The sequence below is a fragment of the Telopea speciosissima genome, chromosome 6 (assembly GCF_018873765.1).
Source record: "Telopea speciosissima isolate NSW1024214 ecotype Mountain lineage chromosome 6, Tspe_v1, whole genome shotgun sequence".
NCBI lineage: Eukaryota > Viridiplantae > Streptophyta > Magnoliopsida > Proteales > Proteaceae > Telopea > Telopea speciosissima.
The window spans coordinates 65623827-65647454 of record NC_057921.1 but is presented as its reverse complement, the minus strand read 5'-3'; the positions used below and the strand labels follow the sequence as shown (position 1 = coordinate 65647454).

General features: G+C 38.8%; 2 protein-coding genes across 4 annotated transcripts in view; one reads left to right on the top strand and one right to left on the bottom strand.

Annotated features, from left to right (window-relative positions):
- The window catches only part of LOC122663745 (C-terminal binding protein AN-like), a 26413-nt gene extending 5295 nt beyond the window's left edge, over positions 1 to 21118 (bottom strand). Inside the window, exons 1-6 of one of the 2 annotated variants that reach the window (XM_043859386.1) lie at positions 11572 to 12338; positions 9384 to 9391; positions 9089 to 9312; positions 5027 to 5612; positions 3904 to 4072; positions 3696 to 3826 (exon numbers count right to left, since the gene is read on the bottom strand). In XM_043859386.1, the coding sequence (XP_043715321.1) occupies positions 3696 to 3826; positions 3904 to 4072; positions 5027 to 5612; positions 9089 to 9312; positions 9384 to 9391; positions 11572 to 12316 (1863 nt within the window). In that variant the 5' untranslated portion in view covers positions 12317 to 12338. Of the gene's footprint in view, positions 1 to 3695; positions 3827 to 3903; positions 4073 to 5026; positions 5669 to 9088; positions 9313 to 9383; positions 9392 to 11383; positions 11391 to 11571; positions 12339 to 21112 lie in introns of those variants that run through there. The other variant, XM_043859385.1, reaches the window with a different exon arrangement.
- LOC122663746 (heavy metal-associated isoprenylated plant protein 39-like) lies at positions 17367 to 23628 on the top strand. Of its 2 annotated transcripts, none has more exons than XM_043859388.1 (4): positions 17367 to 17374; positions 22409 to 22416; positions 22841 to 22916; positions 23034 to 23383. In XM_043859388.1, exons 2-4 carry the CDS (start codon positions 22411 to 22413, stop codon positions 23372 to 23374), a joined length of 423 nt encoding a protein of 140 aa, XP_043715323.1. In that variant the 5' UTR covers positions 17367 to 17374; positions 22409 to 22410; the 3' UTR covers positions 23375 to 23383. The 2 variants fall into 2 exon arrangements, with proteins under 2 accessions (XP_043715323.1, XP_043715322.1); XM_043859387.1 differs by lacking the exon at positions 17367 to 17374 and adding an exon at positions 23431 to 23628 and having other exon boundaries at positions 22280 to 22416; positions 23034 to 23378.

Genomic DNA, 23628 nt, shown 5'->3' with positions numbered 1-23628 from the left:
AGGAGATTCTCTCATGTTTTGAAGAGGGGAACTGGTATTGTGAAACAGCTCCTGCAACCTCCAATCTATATACTTCCGAACTGATGCAGATTTTTGTAAAGACTTTCACTCGCATCATCTATCCAGCATGTAAGTTTCCTTTTTGTCCGATAATTTAGCAGTTTGTTTGAGGGTAAGTTTGCTTTGGTATTGCAAATATACTACTGCAGTTTCAAGTGGACAGCAACAGTATTTTAGCTTGGTGTCATTATGAATGTTTGTTGCTATCTGAAATGGGTAGTAGCGTGGTTTTGAATCATGATTTATTATTCCTCTTACATGAATGATTTAGTGGATGGCAGCATGTGGGGTTTGTAAGTTACTTGTGGCAGGATTCTTTTTCTTTCATTATTCACTTCCTGACCGAGATGCATTGGATTTTCCATGTTTAATGTTCATAGTGGTTCTTGTGTTGCCATCCTACATCATTTGGGTGTTATGTTGATATCCTTGTTTACTCTTCAAAAATATATTCTCATTAAATCTGCTGCCCACCTCTGTTTTATATCATCAGTAGTGCATTCTGGATCTCATTAAATAAAAAAATAGTGGAGGAACCTTTGATAAAAAGAGAATAAAATAATAAATTCTAAAACTAAGAGGGGTGTGCCTATGTAGGTGCCACGGGCAAGTATTCAAGAATCGAGACAGAAGGAATTCTCCCAGATCATACAGATCTAGAGCTTTGTGACTGGGACAGTGGTTTACTCATGCTTTACAATTATTAGTTTATTTGTTGATACCGTTGCAAATCGTTATATCATCCATCATTTGAAATAATGTGAATGTGGAGTCATAAATAAAATAATGAAGTAATGTGATGTGAGTAGAATTTTGGTTTACTGCATTTTTTTATAAATCATTATTTGTTTACTGATCTTGAAGCATGATGCATTACATTTCCATTTCCCGAATTTATTGATATGATGATTTATCATTTAAATGTTATAATAAGAAGACATGTATGGACATGGAATAAAATAATGGAAATGAAATTGTGACTGGTTTACTAGAAAGAACGAACGGTATGATATGGCCACCAAAGTTGTGGAAAGGATGAAGGGGTATCAGGGTATGAACCACCAAAGTTATGAAAAGAATGTTATGAAAGCCACCAAAGTTGTGGAAAGGATGAAAGGGTATGAACCACCAAAATTATGAAAAGAATGTTATGATATTACCTCCAAAGTTATGACAAGAATGTTATGAAAGCCACCAAAGTTATGGAAAGGACAAAACGGTATGAACCACCAAAGTTATGAAAAGAATATCAAGATAATTACCACCAAAACTATGGGAAGGATGAGACATAAATTTGGACTATAAGACTACAGGATTGTGAAAAGAATTTCTCAACTCATCTGAATTGTGCTTGCTTCAAGTTATATTATTGATCTATTGATTCCTTATTTCTTGAGATGAAATAACATGCATGGAAATATGCTTGAGTTGTATTATGAAATGTATGTATGTGCCATCCTCATGCATCTATGGTTTTCGAATTGTATTCCATTGTTCTACTTATGGGGCCATTGAAGCTCACCCCCCCCCCCCACTCTTATCCCTTTTTATCCAGAGCCTCCTCATTTTGACCACACATGTTCAGTGTGCATTTTTGGAGACAGTGGACGAAACCCCGAGACTTGATGGACATACTTGCTATGCTGACTTGCTTTTTGCCCCTTTTGGATTTATTTATATGTAAAATTAGTAGCTCACATGGATATGTATCTAAAGTGTTGTCTACATTCGTAATACTTCGGGAAATGTTAAATCGTTTTTGCTGGTTATGTGAACTAATGGATGTATGCAACGAAACTGTTCATGAACTTTAGGTGCCACCAGTGTGTCACAGAATCTTTTGAAACAATGCATTTTGTGGGGATATTATGTCAAAATTTCCCCACTCCATACTTAGATAATTATTCCGCTGCAATTTTAGTCATTTAATTTTTGAAAAGTTAAAATTTGGCTTGTCAGCACCTTCAAGTAAAGTGTTGGTGCAACCTCTTGACCGACACCATGAGGGTGAGATCTCTTACCCACCCTCCGGTTTGGGGTTGTGACAGGATGGGATCCGATTGAATGGTGTAAGGGAGGGAAGAAGTATGAAGAAGAGGTATGTTAAGGTTGGGTGAGAGTTGTGTCCAATGCACTCAGGAACTGGGGCAGGTGAAGGCAGTGATGGAGCCGATGGTGGCACAAATGGAGGAGAAGGTAATGGAGACAGTGGTGAATGAGAAGTGTCGTGGCTGGGATGGTGGTGGAGGTTGGAGTAAACAGGTGGTGGAAGGGATGGTGGCGGTGGCAGAGAGATTGGTAGTGGTGCTGAGAAAACCAACGGCAGTGGTGGGGGCAGCAAGCTCACCTTTGGTAAAAGTAGAGGAGAGAAAACAGGTGGTGATGGTGGCAGCAGCGGGGGCGCTCACAGCGGCTGTGAGCAACCACAGGTGAGGAAACTTTTTGGTAAGAAAGAGATAGGGGGAACACCTGTTGGCGGCTTCTTCCCCTTTGTTTCCGCCCGCCGGTGGCCATAGCAGCTGCTGGAATGACCAAAGGTGAGGGCAACTTGCCGTATCCTTTTCTCCTTCCGTTCATGGAGTAGAGGTGAAGGGTGAACTCAGGAAAGTGACATGGCACAGAGGAGGAGCACACATTACACTGTGGGACCCGCATGGGCTTTTAGTTGAAGTTAACTCGACGATGCGAAAGTCGAAGAAAGAAATCATGACAAAAGCCTTTCATTACGGTTGCATATTAATGTGATTTTACAAGTCCACCATTAGTAGTGGACCGTTTGGAATCTCAGATGGAAATCCAAGGAAGCACGTAAAAAGACAATTTTAAAGCCAAAATTTCACTACAAGCAGACAAAAAGCATGGGTAATACGGGTAATGTAACTTAGGTTACATTAGATTTTATCACCTAATCGGTGACATTCAGACTGACCCTTGTTTACTGTTCTGGAAACCCTAAATTAGAATCCTATTACCAATAGGACATATCTATAGTTCCAGATCTCACACGGATTTCAGTCAGATTTGGAGGAGTTATTCTTCTCCATATGATTGACCTTTGACCATCTTTGGACCATATCTGAATCTTTGATTTGATGTCATTATATTTCTCTTTAAATCTGGTTTCTAAACCTGTCACTGTGATTCTGGCATTCTATGAGTTTCTAAGGCTATGTTTGGAAGGCAAGAAAAGAAGAGAATAAATTCAAAAAAAAAAATTTGAATTTGAGGAGAGAGATAGACACATATTTCAATGATTGTGCCATCATGTTTTTTTGTCTTATTATGTTTTTTCTTTTCTTTTCTTGGCTTCCAAACATAGCCTAAATCTAATTTCTTAGGCTTCTAGAAACCCATCAAATTGCTTCATGAATAGATTAATCTAGGCTTTCATATTGGCTACATATAGCAGTATGGGCAGGTGCATGTCCAACAACAATAAATGCTAATAATCTTAGCATAGGACTTTATTTCGCCAAAAAATAGAAGGGGTGAAGGTATAAAGGACCAAAACTAGAAATTACGGACCAAGAAATCATACATCACAAGGAATAATCATACCACAAATAATATATCCATGCTTCAATGTTCCCATGCATATAAGATAACAATTCATACCCTAAGGCTAATGCTCATACCCATGCTTCCATCCACTGTGGCCCTTCAGCACCATCTAGTGCACAGCCAGCGATAGTTCCATCAATCAAAAGCTGTTTCAAAGCACAATCATCTAACAGCTGACTGCTTCCCGTGTTCACTAGGAATGCTCCTGCAGAAAAGTGCACTCATCCTTTTAATATGCATATGGAGGGATTGCTAGAATTATCACTTTAATATGAAAATTACCAGGTTTTATGTGCTGCAAACATTCAGCATTAATAATCTGAATAGTCTCATTTGACAGAGCACAATGAAGTGAAATAAGATCACTCGCTGCAAGTAAATCATTAAGTGTATCCATTCTTCGAGCAGCTGGAGGAAATGTTATAGAAGGCCTGCCTGATTTTCCTTTACCCTGAAACGAGAATTAGATAGAAGAGAAGTTAAATCAAATTCAATAAGAATCTAAAGAGTGTATAGGACATATAATGTAACAGACCAATACATTTAAAATCTCAAAGCAAATTACAACAAATTCAACCAAGTACAACATTCATGAATAGGGGCACCATCACCACAAGTTTCACATGGGACAACTCTCACACTACAGATTCTGAATCTGACAATAAACTCACTCAGAAATTTGTTCCCTCCTATTTACGGGGTTGTTCATTGATGAAAATTATTAAAACGTCATTGAGGTTTGATGGTTTCTCAAAGATAGCAGTGAGGACTTCAGTTTCTACGATCCACACTCCACTCCATTCAAAAAAGAAATGACTTTCATAGTCCTAATGCCAAGCTCAGTTTTCATTTGGTGAGAATTTGTCAGCACCTTTCCCTAGGAGAACAGAATTTGGTTTTTTCTTTAGTAACTGCACGTTAAATGGTTTAGGTTGAAGAACCAAAAGGAAGTTGAAGACACAAACCCTGCAAGGATCAAAACAAAAGAAATGAAAACCATGGGGGAAAGGGAAGGGAAACCTATATCCTACCTACCAATTGAAAACCGTAATGTAGATCTGTAGATACATTTCGTACATTTTCAGAATTACCAGCAGCTGAACTTTTCGTGTGGTCTCCGCTCAGACAAGTGAACAAAGCAAAAAAGCCACAAACTCAAGCAGGTTCACTGACTGTTACACCCTATAAAACTTCCCAGCGAATTGGACTCGAAAACAATAACACAGCCAATCAGTCCAATCTAAGAGCGCCAAAGAGTAACGAAACTTGAGATGTTCCAAAGCAATAACTTGAAACAACAGATTACGTAGCAACAGAAAATCCACCATATAAAAGAGGCATGTCCCGTGGAGGGAAAAAATTTGATTATGAGTTAGAAATGTTAGGCATTTACTTGATTCAGTACCTCGTGAACATCGAAATAAAGCACACTCATCTTAAACGCCAAGCTCCTAGTAGCCAAAGACCTAGCAGAAGCAGATCTACCAACAATCCCCAATACAAGACCTCGACACCTTCGCATTCCGCGACAAAGCGGCTGGACGGAACCGAGCCAGCCAGAGGCTGAGAATGCGTGGCGTGAAAGCAAGTGAGTCCGGCGAAGCAGGCCGAGGAAGAGAGCCATGACGGTGTCGGCGATCTCTTCGGCACGGGAGGCATCAACGTGGACGAGGCGGAGGCCGAGATCGGCGGCGAGGGCAGAATCAACGGAGCGGTCGGAAGAGCCTAGGCAGATGATGAGTTGCCATGTCTGTAGGCGGCGCTGGGCGGCGCGTGGCAGGAAAGCCAGAGAGTGGAGAAGAACTGCGGCGGCGGACTCGATCCGGCCGTCTGCAAGTCGGTTGAGGCCCACATGCTCAACGGTGGCGATGCCCGCTAGGGATTCTTGTTCGAGGTTGCAATCTTCGAGGCAGTTGAGGGATACCACTAAGGGAAGAGATGAGGGTGGTGGTTTTAAGTTACCGTTACGGGGAGACATTATTGATGTCACACTTTTCCCGCTGCCATCGATCGCCGCAAACTCTCTCATCTTCTTCACAAATTCTTCCTTTCCTTTTCACCAAAAAAAATTCTTCCTTTTCTTCTCCTCCTTCTCCTCCGTCGATGTTGCTGTTGGTGATTCTACTACTGATGCCGCTTCGGAGCTTCTTCTTCACTGCCTCTGTGAATCACTTTTCCTTTTTCGAGTTCTGCACTTTTTTTTTTCCAGCAGAAGATACTGGCTTCTTTTCCTCCCGTCGATCGGGAACGAGTCCGATTAAACCCAGAGTCGCTGTTGACATAAATGACCCACGATATGATGCATCCAATACAGAGTAATATATCTATACAGTATAATAAAATCCATTGGATTGGAATCTTTCAAAGAGGGAGATTGGAACTTCTAATCTTGTGGTTAAGAATGCAATAGCTGATGTATCAGGAAGGTTTGGAATTGAAGGTGGGCCATAGCTCTATAGAAAAATTCCTGTGCTTGGCATATTCGGATTCCCCTCGGGGGTATATGCAAAACTTGATTGAATGGACAAGTGTTTGCTTATAATGGAAGAATTTGTGTCGGAAAAACCAGAAATTTGGATAAATAGTTTATTAAATAACTTTGATTCAGACGTTACCTTTATATTACTTTGTTTGGAAGTTAATGATGAGATCCAACGGTTCCCACCAACCTTTGTCACAAACCCATATGATCTTAGATCTAGCTCCTCTCCAGGGAGTCCAGCACTCAGGCAGTGTCGAAGGGGCATTCAAGGCCAGGGTTGTACCGTACACATTCAATGCATGCCCAATCAGCCAGCCATCGGGATATGTGCAACACAGCCCAATGGCAGGATGCCCCCAGGCATTGGGCTCCCTGGAGAGGAACTCAATTCTATGATCCTAGACCTATATGCATCACTCAATAAAAATCAGATTGCCATGATGCTAATCTGAGAATTTTTAAGCAACCCAGATCAGAGGGGGAAAATTATCACCTCCAGTTTGCTGACCGGCCCAGTTCCCCAGTTCCTCTAATAGGGGATGGTGGACCCCACTCGGGCAGGGTGTTTGGACATGGGTAGAGAGGTCATTTCAGCCCCTGTTTGTTAGAGGAACTGGGGAACTGGGCCGGTCAGCAAACTGGAGGTGATAAAGATCCGATCAGAGGGAGAGGTGGGAAGCCAAGCCCCATTCTCCATCAGTGCTCCAGACAGAGTCTCTCGGCCTAGTCTTTCAGATAATTAGGGCCCAGTGGAACTCAATATCCAGATCTGAGGGAGAGGTGGGCAGCCAAGCTCCATTCTCCATCCGTGCTCGAGCCAGAGAGTCGCAGCTTCAGAGATATAGGTCCAGAAGCAAAGGAGAAGAGGGTTTGCGGCCCAAGCCAGAGTCCAGCCTTATGGTTGATATCTTCTCTCTTCTTTGGTCACTTAAATACACATAAAAGTGAGGAAAACTCATTGTATTGCCCAAATTTACAAACTTTGTGGCACAAAAACTTCAAACATCTAAAATCTGAAGCAATGTTATTAAACCTCAATGGATTGTCGAACAGTTCAGGCAAAGACCATCCAAATAGTTCTATAGAGGCACATATACGTTATTACAATATGGGAAAAGTCTCTCTGAACATTAGGCGTTTCCTATGCCTATTCGCATAAGAATATTTTATTATTGTTTTCTTTCTCCTTGAAAAATGAATAAAATATGTTTATGTGAGTAGGGTGTCTAACGCCTCATGTTCAGAGAACCCTTTTCCTCGCGCTACATATTTTTGGGAAAATATGTGAGATATGATTGATTTTTATTTTTTTTTGGGTTAAGACGAAGTTCACTGAAAAACCGAACACGCTACAACCGAGGCATCCAAGGAGCACAAATCCTGGAGCCAGGGAGTGGAATTAGGCCATCGTATCTCGAGTGGAGAAGATACTACCTTCCTAGCGAGGGAGTCAGCTATGCTGTTACTCTCCCTAAATACATGAAGAACCGAAAAACTTTCGAACATAGTGCCCAAGTATCTAATGTCCTGAATAATTGGAGCTATCTCTATGGAGCTAGGCTTAAGCGGGTCCTGGACCGATTTAATGCACGTTTCAATTTTAAAACCTTGATTTGAATCCTACTAATAAAATAAAGGGCAAGAGATCACTGCTTGGTCGCATGGTCTCTACACAAGCATCTAGCTCAATGGGGGAGCACACTTGAGTATTTACCCAGGGGGCAGAGGCGTCATTTCACGGTGCCCTGTGAAACAGCGTAGGAAACACCACCACATAGAGATCTTTTTCCCTAAAATAAAAAAAATAAAAAAAAAGGAATATCCGCACCATATTTCCATGATTCCATCTTCCTAGAAAACGTGCTCCTGAAATCCAGAATCAAACAGTGTTTGGATGGTATGAAATTATGTCAGTCCAGAAGAGTTTATACCTCGAAAATTCAGACTTCTTGAGGGAAAACTTGAGTTGACAGCCTCATGGGCATGGCACGGAATCATCTATGAAGAGATATTCTAATCAAAAGCTGCAATAATAACTTCAAAAGTAAAACAACCTGGATCACTAAGAAGCACACTCTTTTCTTTCGGACATTTCCAACTAATGTAACTATTCTCTCAATCACTTCCTCACATGTTGATCAGTGAACGTTGTTGCTCACACAGCAGCAAATGTTGTTTCTCTGCTCCTGTTTGGCTGCATGGGGCACTAGACCTGGATCCCTATTGACTCAATACATTCTTATTTACCCAAAAAAAAAATAATAAAAAAATAATAATAAATGGATATAGAAGGGAAAGAATAAATTGAAAAACAAAATATTGTTTTCCAGGAAATATTTATCTTGTAGATGGTAGAAACAAAAGAAATGCAAAGAGCAGTACACAAATGGCACACCATCAACAGTTGAGACAGAAATAACAAAGCTCATGATCAACAATGCTTCACTGAAATAAATACTTCATATTACAAAAGAAGCCTAATCTCTGCAACACACAAAGACGATAAATTACCTGCAAATCGAGAACCCCCAATCACAAATTCACACCAACTTCTCAACAACCATTTCTACATCTCTGCTGGGCTTATCGATGAAAATTGAACTATCTAGGATCTGGTTTTATTTCCATGGTCCATTGCCGACAACTCTGTTTCAAGAATTGAATTGATCTTTCATTCCATTAGCCTCCCCATCCCAGTTGAAATACTCACTTCGTGATAATCCATTAGTCATAGCAATGAGATGGGTGAGAGTGGCAGCACTCCTCCCCTGAGAGCACATTATCAAGAAAAACCTCCAATCTACATATTCAAAACTGTACAACTATCACCTCATGTAACATAATTCTTTCGTTACATGAATGAAAAATGCTTGGGCTTCTTAACCCCCACAGCTGCAACTTGGGAGTGTTCTGATGAAGCCCACCAATTTTTTTCCTGAACTAGAATCACAGGTTTCCTATTGCCGAATGAAAGTTCAGAAAAACCTCCTCTTAAAAGTTCTGGTTGTAGCCTGGTACGAGCGCATGAGCAGTCCAACACCGATTCCAACCCCAAGGCACATCCCTAGACTGATTCCCACACCAACCCGAACACCAGCATTGAACCATGAGAGCTGACCATCATCATTAGCATACATATCTTCTGAGTAGAATCTGGTCCCAAATTTCCCTTCAGACTCATAAGCATCAGATTCTGCATCTGCAATCTGCAGAAGACCCCCAATTGGGTCATTCATTGATGTAAGAAAAAAAATAATTAGGTCAAAGCATTTAGCAAGGTGAACTTCAGTATTATTTCAAAGATTGAGCAATGCACGGGACCCAGAAATATTTTAAAAAAAAGCATATCTACAGAATGTTAGTATCATGCATTATCATTGCAAAAAAAGCTATTAGTCATACTTCAATGGTTGGATAGCCTTATTATGTAATGTGAACACCAAGCTTTACATCATTCAATTTGTGGACAAGAGAGTGAGGGAATGGGAAGGTCACAACGCCGTGAATCAGTAGTGCACAGATGCCAAGGAACACATTCACTATTCATACACAACAAGCTTTAGAACCACATCCTTAGCCATTTTGTCTTTCCAGGTGTAACAATCTGCAACTCAACACTTGGTGGGCTTTTTATAGTCGTTCTATAGTTGGTCCTAAAGGCAAGCTGAAATTTGTGGATTAGCCGAAGAAGAGAAACCAGCTGTGATGATTGTTATCCATTGCTTCAGGGGTATGCACATACAAAATGTACTTGACCACACATCTCATCTGTAGTCTTTCCATGCAAGTCGTTTAAAGCTTAAACTGTATAAAAAAGGGCGCACCCAGTGCATGAGGCTCCCGCCACTGTGGGGTCTAGGGAGGGTCATAATGTATGCAGCCTTACCCCCGCTTCGCAGGGAGGCTGTTTCACTTTCACTTTTCCTGTGCAATCAAGACCTCATAACCATTCCTAAACAGAGGAAAGAGCTACTAAGCTACTAAGAGAGGGCTACTACACACACGTAGGCTACGCTGAAGTCTGAAGACCGTTCCATCCCTACCTTTTCCAGACACGGAGGACGAGGAAAAACAGAATGTGCTCGGGCCACTTGTAAACCGGGCTCTGCGCAAACTCCCCTATTCCTCCCCCCCGGCATTCTGCCCGTTCATCTGACTTCTTTCACATGGATAAATAGATTTCTCTTGCATTGGTCCCAGGATTGCAGGTAGATGCAGATTTTGAATCCATCCGTCACGTCAGGGCCTTATTCGGCAGTCGATGACTGCTCTTTTCAGATCTTGCAACCTAATGGGGGGGCATCAATTGAACCTACGACCACTAAGTCGCAATGGAGCAACCTTTATAATTATAGCTTCTTATAAGCATTGCTACTTTCTGTCAAGTTCATGAGAAATGGTCATCACAATTCTTTCCGCAATTCCATATGATGCTACTTCAAAACATCAATAAGTACAATAATGTCATAGTAAGTCCATGTATTGCATGCAGAATCTGTATTTATTTCTTTATTATCTTCAACATACTAGATGTATAGAGCACGTAATCTCTGTATAATACATTATTTATCAAACACATGTATCTCTACGTGTCGAAATTACTAGTGAATGTGTCAAATTTATATCATCAAAATTAACTTGAAAAAGAATTAAGCTTGAAATCTTGCCATATCAAATGTTCACATTACACATATTTAGTGTTTAAAGGGACAACTTTAGACAAATAAAATAAGTCAAACAAACTTTCTCAAGTTTCAAAACACATGAAAAAAAACATATTTTAAAATCCATTCAAGGGGAGACTGTTCGTTAATTATGATCCAGTTTGCACAAGCAGGAGTGTAAGTACTGAAATTTTCATGAATAATGCAGCACCACAGCATCCGAAAGAAGAAAATAGGAGGCAGAGACAGATAGGAAGGAAAGTGATAATAGGTAGAGTCTCACTAGCTAATGAATATGAAGATTTAATGGAAGATTAAGCATGAAACCTCTAATCCGTTATGAACATGATGAGAGAGATTACTAGAGAAAAGAAGACCTTGATTCTCCATTAATTAATTTTTAAAGAAAAGATGAAGAGAGTATGTGATCCAAAACAATACTTTACTAGTTCACTGAAAACTTGTCACACCAGTTTCAAGCTAGAATAGTATGTTTCCATGTATACTATGATTCACATAGAAGTTGCAGCCTATATACAAAAAGGTTCAGTTTTAAGACCTAACCTCAAACTAAAGTCAAATCAATTATCATAATTCAAATCATAAACCACAAGACTTCAATACTTGTTCTTGTGATTAGTATTTGAAGTTGACCAACACATTTGAATATCACGAGGAATATGAACTCTCTCAAACCCTAGCACAATTGGAACGAATCATAGGTCAACCATAACACACATCAACAAATGAGAGAGAAGGGATTAAAAGCTGGTCTTCGTCACTGACTTACTAGCACCTCCTGCCTGTGGCAAGTGATATCCTTTATGCTCTTCTGGCCCTTTCCGATTTCTTCGTCCTCGGGAATAGCATCAAGTGTGGCATGCCGTGGAGGCTTCCTTCTGGGGCTGAGCTGAATTATCTTCGTAAGGACTAGAGGGAAGCCGGAAGACCACCCAGCAACATAAACCTCAATAGAAGGCGATGAAACACCAAGTTTTGGTTTCAAAAACGCAGACGAACCCCTAGCAATCGAGGCTGCTATGCAACAATCCATACTCCAACCCGTCTTGGAATCGTTCTCCGTGCGCTGCTGATGCTGATCGAACCCAACACTGCCATTGCTCCAAGAGGATTCCATCCGTTCCAGGGAAACACACAACATCAAATCTTCCCTCTCATACACCTCGAATTCAATTGGGCCCGCCACTCGAACGCTATCGGTGCTGACATACGTTACCTCGGAAGACTCCTTATCGAGACGGTCTCGACGAAGAGTGAGAGACGCCGTCTCGGAGGCAGGGATGCGAGAGCCATTGATGTCCAGAGAAACCCCAATTTCACGTCGGAGGTGGCGAAGGGTGAGATGACTGGGGGCGCTGCCGATCACACAAGGAGTAATTCGAACATAAAATAGCCGAATCTCGAACCAGGAAGCTGGAGATGAAGCAGGGCCATTCATTAAACGATAGAAAGGAGGATAATTTTGGTTAGAATTCTTTGTCAGTGAGATCGACATTGACGGATCGTTCTCCTCCTGGAAATCTGTCATCGTCAATCAATCGCAGGGAAAAAGAAACTCCTCTATTTTGCAGATTGAACTGCAAAAGGGAAACCCAAATTAAACACCAGATTAAACGAAGAAGGGTTAAGACTTGGGACTCATTCAATGAATCTTGTTCTTCATTGGCTTCTCCGTCTTCTGTGAATTGCTTGAAAGAGAAACGACGGCGGAAGATATTTTGAGTTTCTTTATTTGTTTATAAAAAATTTCCATTAAACTATTTTGTGTTGGTACAAAGTATAAGGAGAAAAAAAGGAAATTAAAACAGAGAACAGAAACGGGGAGGGAGAGGGTCAAGTTTCCTTACGAGGAAGCCGAGATCCGAGGGAGAGGGAGAGAACAGAAGGGTTCTCTAACAACCTAAGCCTACCAATGAGATGCATCAAAATGGTATCATGTAAGGGTGTCGGATAGTTTCAACCGATCTCGCGTCAGTGAATTAGGGCTCGTTTGTTCGCCGAAGTTTCCCACCCCTTTAATCCGGCAATCAAACGGGGCCTTAGTTTCCGTGTAAGGTTGGTGAATCTAAAACCAAATAAATAAGGAAGACTGATTTCCATTTTGATATGGTTTGGATTTTTTTGGGGGAAATTACAGATCACCTTTTGGTTTTCAATCGAAATTTAGACCACCCTCAGGTTTTTTACAAAAACTCAAATCACCCCCAGTTTAGACTCTAAAATGACAAATTAGTCCCTAATGTTAGTTTTATGTTGTTAAGTGCTGATGTCAGCCAGTTAAATATATTTTAATCCTTAAATTACCCTTGACTATTGTTAAAGATGAAGGAAGGGTAGTATTATAAATTTAATTCTAATGTTTTAGTATAAGGGTAAAATAGTTCTTTCACACCAATAACTAATAGCAGACTAACATCGTTACTGTAGAGGGGGACATTTGAATTTTTCTAAAAACCAAGAGGTGATCTGAGTTTCGATTGAAAATCAAGGAGTGATCTGTTATTTACCCTTTTTTTTTTTCTTTTTTTTTTTTTTTGGTAAGAATATGGTTTGGTTTTGATTTCTTATCAATCTGGTATTGGATAGGTTTCAATTTAGGTCAGATTTGAATTTGGTTTGACATTTATGTATACATAATTGTAGAAAGAGTTTCATGTTGGTATTGGTTTCTTATTAGATCGATTTTGGCCTGATTTTTAGACAGTTTCAGTTTTGGTTTCAGGTTTATCATATCCCAATCCAAAACTAATCCAATTAAGGGGTCAGTTTGATTTTATTTGGGCTCGGTTAGATCGGTTCAAGCCAATTTCATTGATTCAGTTTGCATTTTGACATCCCTATATAGCATTATATGTTTTATGAAACTAGTATCATATATTGAAAGACAGCAAAATCATTTCATGTGAGGAGGAGAGAGATAGACACTGAGGTACTTAGTATACCTAGTCCCAAGGAAAGATAATGCTATATGGGCACGTTCAGTATGTTGCCCCTGCGCCCAGACACTAGGGCAGGTGAAATGACCACCGTGCCTCTAAATTCTGCCTTTCCATGGAGACATGGCGATCATTTTGCTTGCCTATATGAACACAAAGCAGTGCACCACATACGCCCAAGCAGCATTCTTTCTCTTTAAAAAAGAAAAGAAAACTTTTTTCCAATAAAAAAGAGTAGATGATTAGGTAATGAGATCTCCTAACAGGCTAGCCGCATAGAGGTGTGATTTCATACATCAGAGAGTAGTGAGCAAGGTTCGTAATCTCGGTATTGGTTGGATCGGGATTGTCCAAACTTGGGCAAATATGATACTTTTGCCCTTGTTTTTTTGTAAAAAATATGATTTTTTTTTACTTTTTTAACCCTTGTCCAAATAAGTGGATCGAATCGGTGTCGACAGACCGATACTGATACCAATCCGATCCGACCAAAATCAATCGATCCGATCTGAGATTGTGAAGTGTGGTGGTGAGATCATTTCATATGAGACTTTACCGAACCGATATCAATCCGGATCGGTCAGATCAGTCAGGCTTACCCGATATCAGTTTTTTGTGTTTTCTTTTTTTTTTTACTTCCATATGGGACAAATCAGTGCACAACACTAGATATTTATCTTGAAATGCTGGACCATGAAATGTTTATCCTAGTCATGTTAGTCCTTTTCAAAAACTAAAGATATGAAATTTCCAAGAATCTTATCTATTTGTTTGCTTGTGGGTTTGCTTTTGGGTTTCATGTTGGGTTTTTGATGGATTGTTTCTTGGTAAGTTAGTTCAAATTTTTTTCTTTTTTTGCCACCGTTAGGTAGACAACCGACACTGAAAATTAATCAATCATCTTTTCTACGGATATTGATGAATAATTACTAAGATTATGTCCTAATGATCTTATGCTAAGCGATACGATGCATTATGACCCGAGTGCATTGGAAAGTGAGTAAGGATTAACTGAGACGCACAGCTTCGATGTTTAGTTATGGTGAAAAATGGACAAAGATTTTTTTACTATAGACGAGTAAAGAAGCTAGTCCAAAAGTATAGGATTATATTTGTATCTTAGAACATACGAACTTGAACAAAAAACAGAATCTTGAATTGGTAGATGTAATTAAAAGAAGCAGGTTTTTTAAAACAAGATTGGTGAATATAAAATTATTTGACTGTAATTTTACTGAATATATGCAACTAATAAGCTAAAAGGTGCATCTGGTTGTGATTGAAGCAATGAATTAAGAAAATGTAACATTCTTTGAAGGAGAAAATGATGTACCATTGCATCACCTGTTATCTACCCCTTTTGTATCTCTCTCCTCTCTCAACAGCTCCCACGGGTTGAACGTCGTCGATGACCTATTGCAACAACTCCTGCTTGATCCATTCTCTAGTGATGATATTGAGAGAAGAATTGGTTACTCTGGTTTGATCCCTCCATTCAGTCGACCGTCTCTTGAATTGCAGATTTATAGTTCTTGAGTGACCTTCATCATCTTCGACTATCGTAAAACCTTCATCCGACTCAGAAAGATTACCCCTCCCCCTTTCTCTTCCCCCTCGTTCCTTGTCCCTTACTATCCCCCATTTGTCCCTCAGCCTCTCTCGACGCTCCTCCCTTGCCCCTCCGGATTGATCCCCCCATTGCACTATCACCCTCTTTCCCCTGCTCTCTTTTTGAATGACTTACCAATATTTCATTATAAAGAGGTGTGATTACCTTGGATGTTTTTCAAATACACATGTGATATGACAAGATTTACCCTTATTCAAATACACATGCCTTTCAAATACACATGTGATATTTGGTTATCATCGGATTGTCTCTCCCTCATCGATTGTTTGACCCTTTCTACCACCCCCCCCCTCTTTCTTTTATCTCTTGTGTTGTGTAGGATATTTGCATCTTAAAAATTGCATTCTCCTTTTGTAGCTTTGCCCATGTCAGTCGCGATGAAAATCTGTGAACTCATAAGGTTTCTAAATGGGCTCTTTCTTGCCCAAAGAGCTGTTTTTTGGTTCTCCCTTTCCAGGGGAGATCTTGGACATTGTATGCCCTTTTTTGAATCAAGGAAATGATTAGATCTTTGCACCAAAAAAAAAAAAGAGATTTATTATACTAAAAGTATTTATTAAAAAAAAAAAAGGCAAAAAAGTAACAGAAAACAAGTAGGCATACTACCCACATCACTGATACTTATCTCCTTCAGTTCCCCAATTCCTCTAACAAGGGGGGATTGGAATGACCACCCTACCTTTGCCCAAGTGGGGTCTACCACTTCCTATTAGAGGAATTGGGGAATTAGGGTGGACAAGGAACGGGAAGAGATAATTTTCCCCCACAATACACCCCCTCTCATAATGATGACACTCTTTCTTCATTAACCATATGGATATAGATATATATATATATATACACTGAAATGCACTTCATCCTTTCTTCCCATTGGCTTGGCATGTATGGTGTCAATATATCTTCACACCCTCAAAAAGTAAGGTTATAATTTCTTTTTCATCAATTTGATTATAATAAGATTTTTCTTAAACTAAAACAATAGAATAATAAATTAACATAATGGAAAGATAGTACATACCTATGAAACCATGAATAGCATCCATAGATTTAAAACCATGATTCTAACTATCCTTCCCAGAAGGAAGGGTAGTTTAAAGATTCCAACTATCCTTTTCTTTTCAGGTAACAGTGTTCACCCTTTAAAAACAAAAAAATCCTCTTATTCTAACATCAACACCCAAATTTAATTAAAATTTAATAAAGTAGTCCTTATCCATCAAACCTCATCTTTCCTTTTTATTTTCTTGTGGATTTTCCATCACAGGTCTCCATGACACCAAACAGTAATCGAATAAAGGCAAGTGGGAAAAACGTAATAGCGATTGTGGTGGGTGACAATATTTCCTTTTCTCACCGGTTCATCATGCATGTCATGCCCCTTTTGGAAAAAGGTTCCATCATGAGTATCCAAGAACTTTCCTTACCGTACTCAATAATTTTACCTTTTACGATTCGATCAGTGTTTTAATAATCGGTATTGGTATCGGTCTTTGTTGATACTGATCTGGATATAGATAGACTGTATTGATCTGGATCAGCTCTGTTATTATTAAAAATTAATTTTATTATTCCATTTTTATCACTGTTTGTATCGATGTACTGATACGAAATTGGTTGATACTGATACAAATCGATTGATTCAATATCGATTCCTCAAACCATGGATTCCACGTTATCCTATTTTCTTTTTGTATGAATGGAAAAGAAAGATCTTTGGAGATGATTTTTCTTCACAAATAGCGAACGAAGTATATATTTCTTCACATTAATGGGGTAGAAGTGTTATCGAACTTTCGTCCTATAAAATTAAGGAGGCATATTTATGATTGTTTCTTCACACTAATGGGGTAGAAGTGTTATCGAACTTTCGTCCTATAAAATTAAGGAGGAATATTTATGATTGTCAGATCGTGGGTTTTCTTTTACACGTGGTAGAAGAAAACTTTGTCTAATAGATAGGGAAGGTGGGGATGAGGTTTTAGCTCAATAGTGGCAATTAGCCTGGAGAAATTCAGCAAAAGTCCAAAGAAAAGTCAATTTGAGGTCAAGTGTTCGACCCTCCTAGCTGCCATCCACCCTCTCTCTAAGTAATAGTAATAGATAGTAAGTAGTGTAACAATAAGTTGTCCTCTTGGGCCCTTAGTGGATCCCTATAGGCCCTCAGAAGATCCCTTGTACGGTCCCGTAGTGGGTCTTGCACAAAAAACAAAAAAAAAAGGGAGGGGAATTGCTACCACACTGCGTGGTTTCTGCACGAATGTGAGACCAATGAGAGTGTGAGGGGCATACACTAGGGGTGAGGTTTTTCATTTCATGGGAGGCAGGTGATCATTTCATCATTTGTGTCTGCACATACCCAACAAGTGAACGTATCTGTGAGAGCCAATCACATTTTAATTTTGTTTCTATAAATACCTCTCCTCCCCTTATAAATGGCAAAAATAGGACAGATAATTGATTCTCACATGTATATTCACCTGTTGATACATGTAGAGAAATCGAACTCGGCACCAAGCACCTAGGTAGCCTTCTTTTTCCATTGGAAAATATCAAGTTGTAGAGACAAATGAATTTTAAAATTGTTTATGATGTCGAAGTGAGAAAAAATGATCTAAGGCTTACTTAGGTAGAATTATTTTTTCATCTCATGGTGACATGTTTAAATCCCGTTCCTCTCTTCCTGCCTGCATCTTGTATGGCGTCATAAGTTGTTTGTTTCTGATTTCTTTATTTTGAGCATGCATCCACCTTTTGCTTCCAGGAGTTTCTCCTTGGTTGCCATCTTTTAATAATAATACGTTTGCTCTTTGATAGAAATAAAAAATTAACATTTCAACCCACAAATGCTTTTGGTCATCTCCATTAATGTTGAGATCTTAAAATAAATTTTTTTTTAAATATATATATATTTTTGGATAATACCTATGGTGAAGGAGGAATTCTTTTTGTAATGTGATATGTAGCGTTGAACGGTTAAAGATACAAACAATGTCAATCTAGATAATAATAGAAGAAGTGTAATGATACGTTTTGAGTTTAATCATAAGATCACTTCACGGATAGATAGAGACAGATGAAGGACAACCTTCACAAAAAGAGGGAAAGTGTTTACTTGGGGGAGTGTGGCCCCTGTGTATGTGGGGACAATGGGAGCCCATAGAAGCATCAAAGTGGGCGGTATTTCCACCTTTCATGGGGGTAGTGGTCATTTCACCCCCTCTATGTTTGGGCACAAGTACCACACTCCCCCACATAGTTCTCCCCCACCCCTCCCAAAAGAAAAGGAAAGAAAATATTGAGTTGTGATCGAACTTTAAAGAGTGCATATTGTTTGAGTCAAATTGATGGTGACCTAGGAAGTTGTCTCACCCTCCTTTTGTTTATGTTACTTGAAACAAAAAAAAAAAAACCTCTTTTTAATTGCCCATTATCGTATTCTTAAAGCTTTTTTTTCTAATAAAAAAAGAATCAAAGTAATTTTTTTTTAGGTGGGATGATGGTGTTGGGGATCCTAAACTAATTGAAGAATAGAAGGTCTCAAACTAGGCTCTTTTATACTAGCTTCTTGGCGTCCAACGGCATTGGGCTGCTAGGCACGTTGGGATGCATATCGAGCACACATCCCTATGTGCCCAACAGCCCAATGTTGTTGGATGGTTCGCTGGGCAAACCCTGGGCGTTGAGGTCCCTAGAGAAAAGCCTGACGCCTTTTGCACAAGCATCAAGCATAGTTGTTCTCATTTTCAATGTGATTCGAAGTGACTTATCATTTTGTCATTCTCAAGTGAGACCATTGTCTTCCATGCTTTTTGAAAACACATGTAAAAGGAAAGGATCTTACCTTCTTAAAAAACACATTGTTTTACACTAGAATGTTAAAAAGTAAAGGTACAAATATAATCCACATGAGAGAAAGCCTAAATAGACAATGATACCAATATAATATAAAGGAAAAAAAAGATAGTTATCCATGTAACCATGGAAATTGATGTTTCCAAAAATCACATGAACAAATCTAAGTCGTTTATTTTTATATTCTTTTTAATTTAAACCATCTATTTCCACTCATAATTGGGAGACTGTATAGTAATGTCTAGAATACTAGTTCACACGCATGTATATCAACGAGATAAATGTTAGTAGAAAATGAGGTATTTGATTGACATAGACTTTGAAATTTGACACATGATTAATCTACACCATGTACTCTCTGTCTAACGATGAACATATTATCTATTCACATAGCAAAATAAATGTTTTGTGATATTTGAAAAATAATGCTACCTTTGTGACAATAATTAATAATTCACATAGAAATAATGAGTTGAAAAAAAAGAAAAGATAATATTAAAGAAGGGGGAAAAGGATTCCTAAGAAAAAGTATTCTTTTTGAGTATGAATTATGGATTGTAATTACATGGATTTTTCTTTACAATGTGTTATGATTTGAAAATTTTAGAGGGAGTTGGTTCATACAAAAATATTGGGGAAAATAAACCGCATGATAGTGCTGTCGTGTGGTTTCTTTTAGACACGCCCTCACAAAACTACTGGCCCCACAATTTCTCTCCTTCATTAGAAAAATCTATTATTTGACGATTTGAAACTTGTTGTGCCATTGGTGCAAAACTGTACATGGACATTAGAGGAAACACTTTAAATTTGACTTCATTTCAATAACACCACTAATTTTTTTTTCATGTTTGTTGAGGCTCAGACTTCCGTGGATTCGATGTCCATATTATCATATGATTATGTGCTAATTAACTTGCACTCTAAGTTGACATTATACATCTAAATATGTAATAACAATGCTACACTTATATTATGACAACTATTGAAACTGAAAAAATATTTGTTGAAAAACAATATATACAAAAAATATATATTTCGTGTGGATCCTCGATGATAGATTGTATGACTAAGATATGCCACTAAAATTGACATGTGATTTATTAAAATCTTCTTATTTATTTTTTCTATTTCTAAATCATTCTTACTTAAGCTCATCTTGCTAAATGTTTGGTTAAATTTAACAATATATATTTTCCACCCCCTTTTTTACATATTTTTTATCATATACCCAAAACCATGCCTAATCTCACCAAGCAACTTCCCTTCTCAAGATTCACAAATTAATAAATTTGGCTTACCCACCCACCCAACCTCTCCAACCAAAGAAAAAAAAGAGTAGAATTAGATAAGGAATGGGACATTTGTGTGAATGGTTAATTTTCACTATTGTTTTGCCAAGTTTAGAGAAGAAATTTAGTTGCTAAAAAAAATGATGAAATGAGATGGAATCTTAGACCAAGAATTAACAAAAAAAAAATAGAAATGAAAATGACTGGTTGTGGACATTGATTGTGCATGTTTTGAGGAATCAGAATCAAAATTAGATCAGTTGAATTGTTCGATTCTAACTGATTCCAGCAATCCTCTATTAAATCGCGCAGTTTCATGTGATCTTCAATTTTTGTTATTGTATCCTTCTTATAGTAAATAGAATAACAGAAACTCAATGATTTTATGTCTCATAGTGATATCCCAAATTTATTAAATAAAAACCTTAAAAAAGACAAGATGTGTTGTACTATAATGCACGATCATGCTTTTAACCATTGGATAGACATGATTATGTATAATGCATGGTTTCTCATCTCCATTCAACGGTTGTAGACACGATCGTGCACCATGCATGGCTGTGTGCAAAAATTCTCTCTAAAAAAAAAAATCATAGATTTGAGAAATATTTTACTTTCTTCTTCTTGATTCAAATTTCTAAGGTTCTATCCCATTCCAACGGATTCTGATCCAATGGACGCTAATCTCATGTTTCGATTTCATGTACTTTGAACCTTGGCTCACCCTTTTACCAAAAAAACTAAAAAAAATAAATAAACCTCGGCTCACCCTATTTTCAAAAGATGGTAGTTGGTGAATAATCTGGTTTGAATGGCCGGTTCGATCTGCTCCCTCGGTCTAATCCTTCAAGGACCACATGACCAGATGTCAGAGCCGTGTGGGGATGGGCTAGCCGGATTCACTTTCCGTACGATAGGATACGTCACACAATAGCCCATCCAGCGGAGAGTTCCAGCATGGACAATCCAACGGCTGTAAACAAAGAAAAGAGCCAAATGGCTATGATCAACCTTTAAGACATGTCCAAGCGATAATCATTTATTACGGGCAGTGGTAGAAAATTGTCCACGTGTCAGTCCCTCAGGTGTAGACGTGCGAGTCACGCTAAGACTATGCGTCACATAGTTGAACTCTGAACTCAACGATGTCCTGATGTCCATGGTGGGCCCCAAAAAATACGGTCTATTGCTCCGAATGTGGGTCCCTTAAGATTCCAATCGGGTAAATCAAAACCCATCCAAATAATTTCTCTCTGTAAAACAATTCATTTTACTTTCTCTTCTTATACGGTGTCGGTTTTAACAATTGGCAAGCAAGGCGTCCATTTACTGTAAGCCACGTGAGATGCAAAACGCCCTGATAGTGGGTCCCAAAGAGTGGGACCGGATGTTTGATGCACAGAGTTTTGTTTGATCATAATTGAACGGCGAGGATATGCGACTGCATTGATTATAGAAATTAATGGAGAAACAGCGAATAGTGACATAAAACTCTTCAGTCAAGGTCTTCAAGATGAACGCTTGGGGGCCTAGAAACAATGGCTTGACTTCCTCGGACGGCTAAGGCGTCAACATATAAGCGTGTGTGAAAAAGAGAGGGATTCTTCTTCAGCGGTTCCTTTCTTCTGTATGACTGAGACTATATAAACACTGGTTCCTTCCTGGAAACACCTTAGATTGTTGTGGTGGTCTGTTTCTATCCCTACCTGTTAATAGTTTCTGAGTTCTTTAAATCCGGTTTCGATCCTCTCTTTCGTGTTCAACGAGGTATCGCTAGATAGATCTTGGTTCTCATTTCAGTGCGTTCACTCTTTCTCTGTTCCTCTTCTGTGTTTTTTTTTTAATCTCTGATCCGCCTTGATCTGTGCTTGATTACTTGATTCCCCGGTCAGGTCGTTGAAATCCAGAAGAAATGAAGGTCAGATTTCTCTCTTTGCCCCCAAATTCAGTTCATATGCTTCATTTAATTGATTCTTACTATTTTCAAGCACGTTGAGTGCATGTTTTTTTTTTTTTTATGGAATCCTCTTTAATTTCTCGAGGAATCTTTCTCTTTAGTGCGATTTTGGCGGTGTTTTAGAGGATTATGTTTCAATTTTTTCTTTGATGTACTTTGAATTAGATAATAACTACTGTTTTGGACGAATTTTGATTACCTTTTCTTTTCTAGCTTACTTATCATGTATTACTTTTGGGGCTTTTAGAATCTTATCAGGTTTTGGATGGATTTGTTTTTCTTTTTTTCTCTTTCCAAGAAAATTATGAATCTTGTTATTCCTGGGGGCTCTTCCTTTACTCGTTTGAATCTAATTGTATCTTTTGGTCTGCTCGTTTTGTTACAGAAAGTGGTGGTGAAGCTAGACTTACATGATGACAAAGGCAAGCAAAAGGCCATGAAGGCAGTGTCTTCCCTATCAGGTACCGAATGAGTGTTTTCCAAAATTCAACTCTCCGACTTTGAAGTAAGAAAAAGCCGGCAAATTTAGAGTTTTAACACTTCTTCATTTGCTGCCTGCTTTTTTTTTTTTTTTTTAGGAGTCGATTCCATCGCCATGGATATGAAGGACAAGAAAATGACAGTGATTGGAGATGTGGATCCAGTAGACGTGGTGGGCAAATTGCGCAAGCTTTGGCACACGGAGATAGTCTCTGTTGGGCCGGCGAAAGAGCCTGAGAAGAAGAAGGAGGAACCCAAGAAGGAGGAGCCCAAGAAGGAAGAACCCAAAAAAGAGAAAGCGGAAGAGAAGAAGAAGGAACCCACTACTGATCAAATCGCCGAGCTCGTCAAGGCATATAAGGCTTATAATCCTCACTTGACTACACACTACTATGTCCAGAGTGTAGAAGAAAACCCCAACGCTTGTGTTATCTGTTGATTGGAAGGATTTTGGAAGAAAAACTGAAACTTCTCTTTGCTGGTGATTGATTCCGTAAATCGCTGAAGATGGCGATGCCCTAGGATCGAGAAGCTTCTTTGAACAGTTGGAAAGGATTAATTGCTCTCTACTGTTCTTCTCTGTTCAAGGGTATCGATGTATAAAAGAGAAATAAATGAAATTTTGAGGTGCATAACTTTTTATTTTGTAGAAATTATTTTATGAATAGATCATTATCATTCAAAGTTTGTGAT

Excerpts from the sequence above, each read along its gene's own strand:
- LOC122663746 (XM_043859387.1), top strand. Across the intron at positions 22,917-23,033 it reads GGCAGTGTCTTCCCTATCAG|GAGTCGATTCCATCGCCATG; the intron begins GTACCGAATGAG and ends TTTTTTTTTTAG.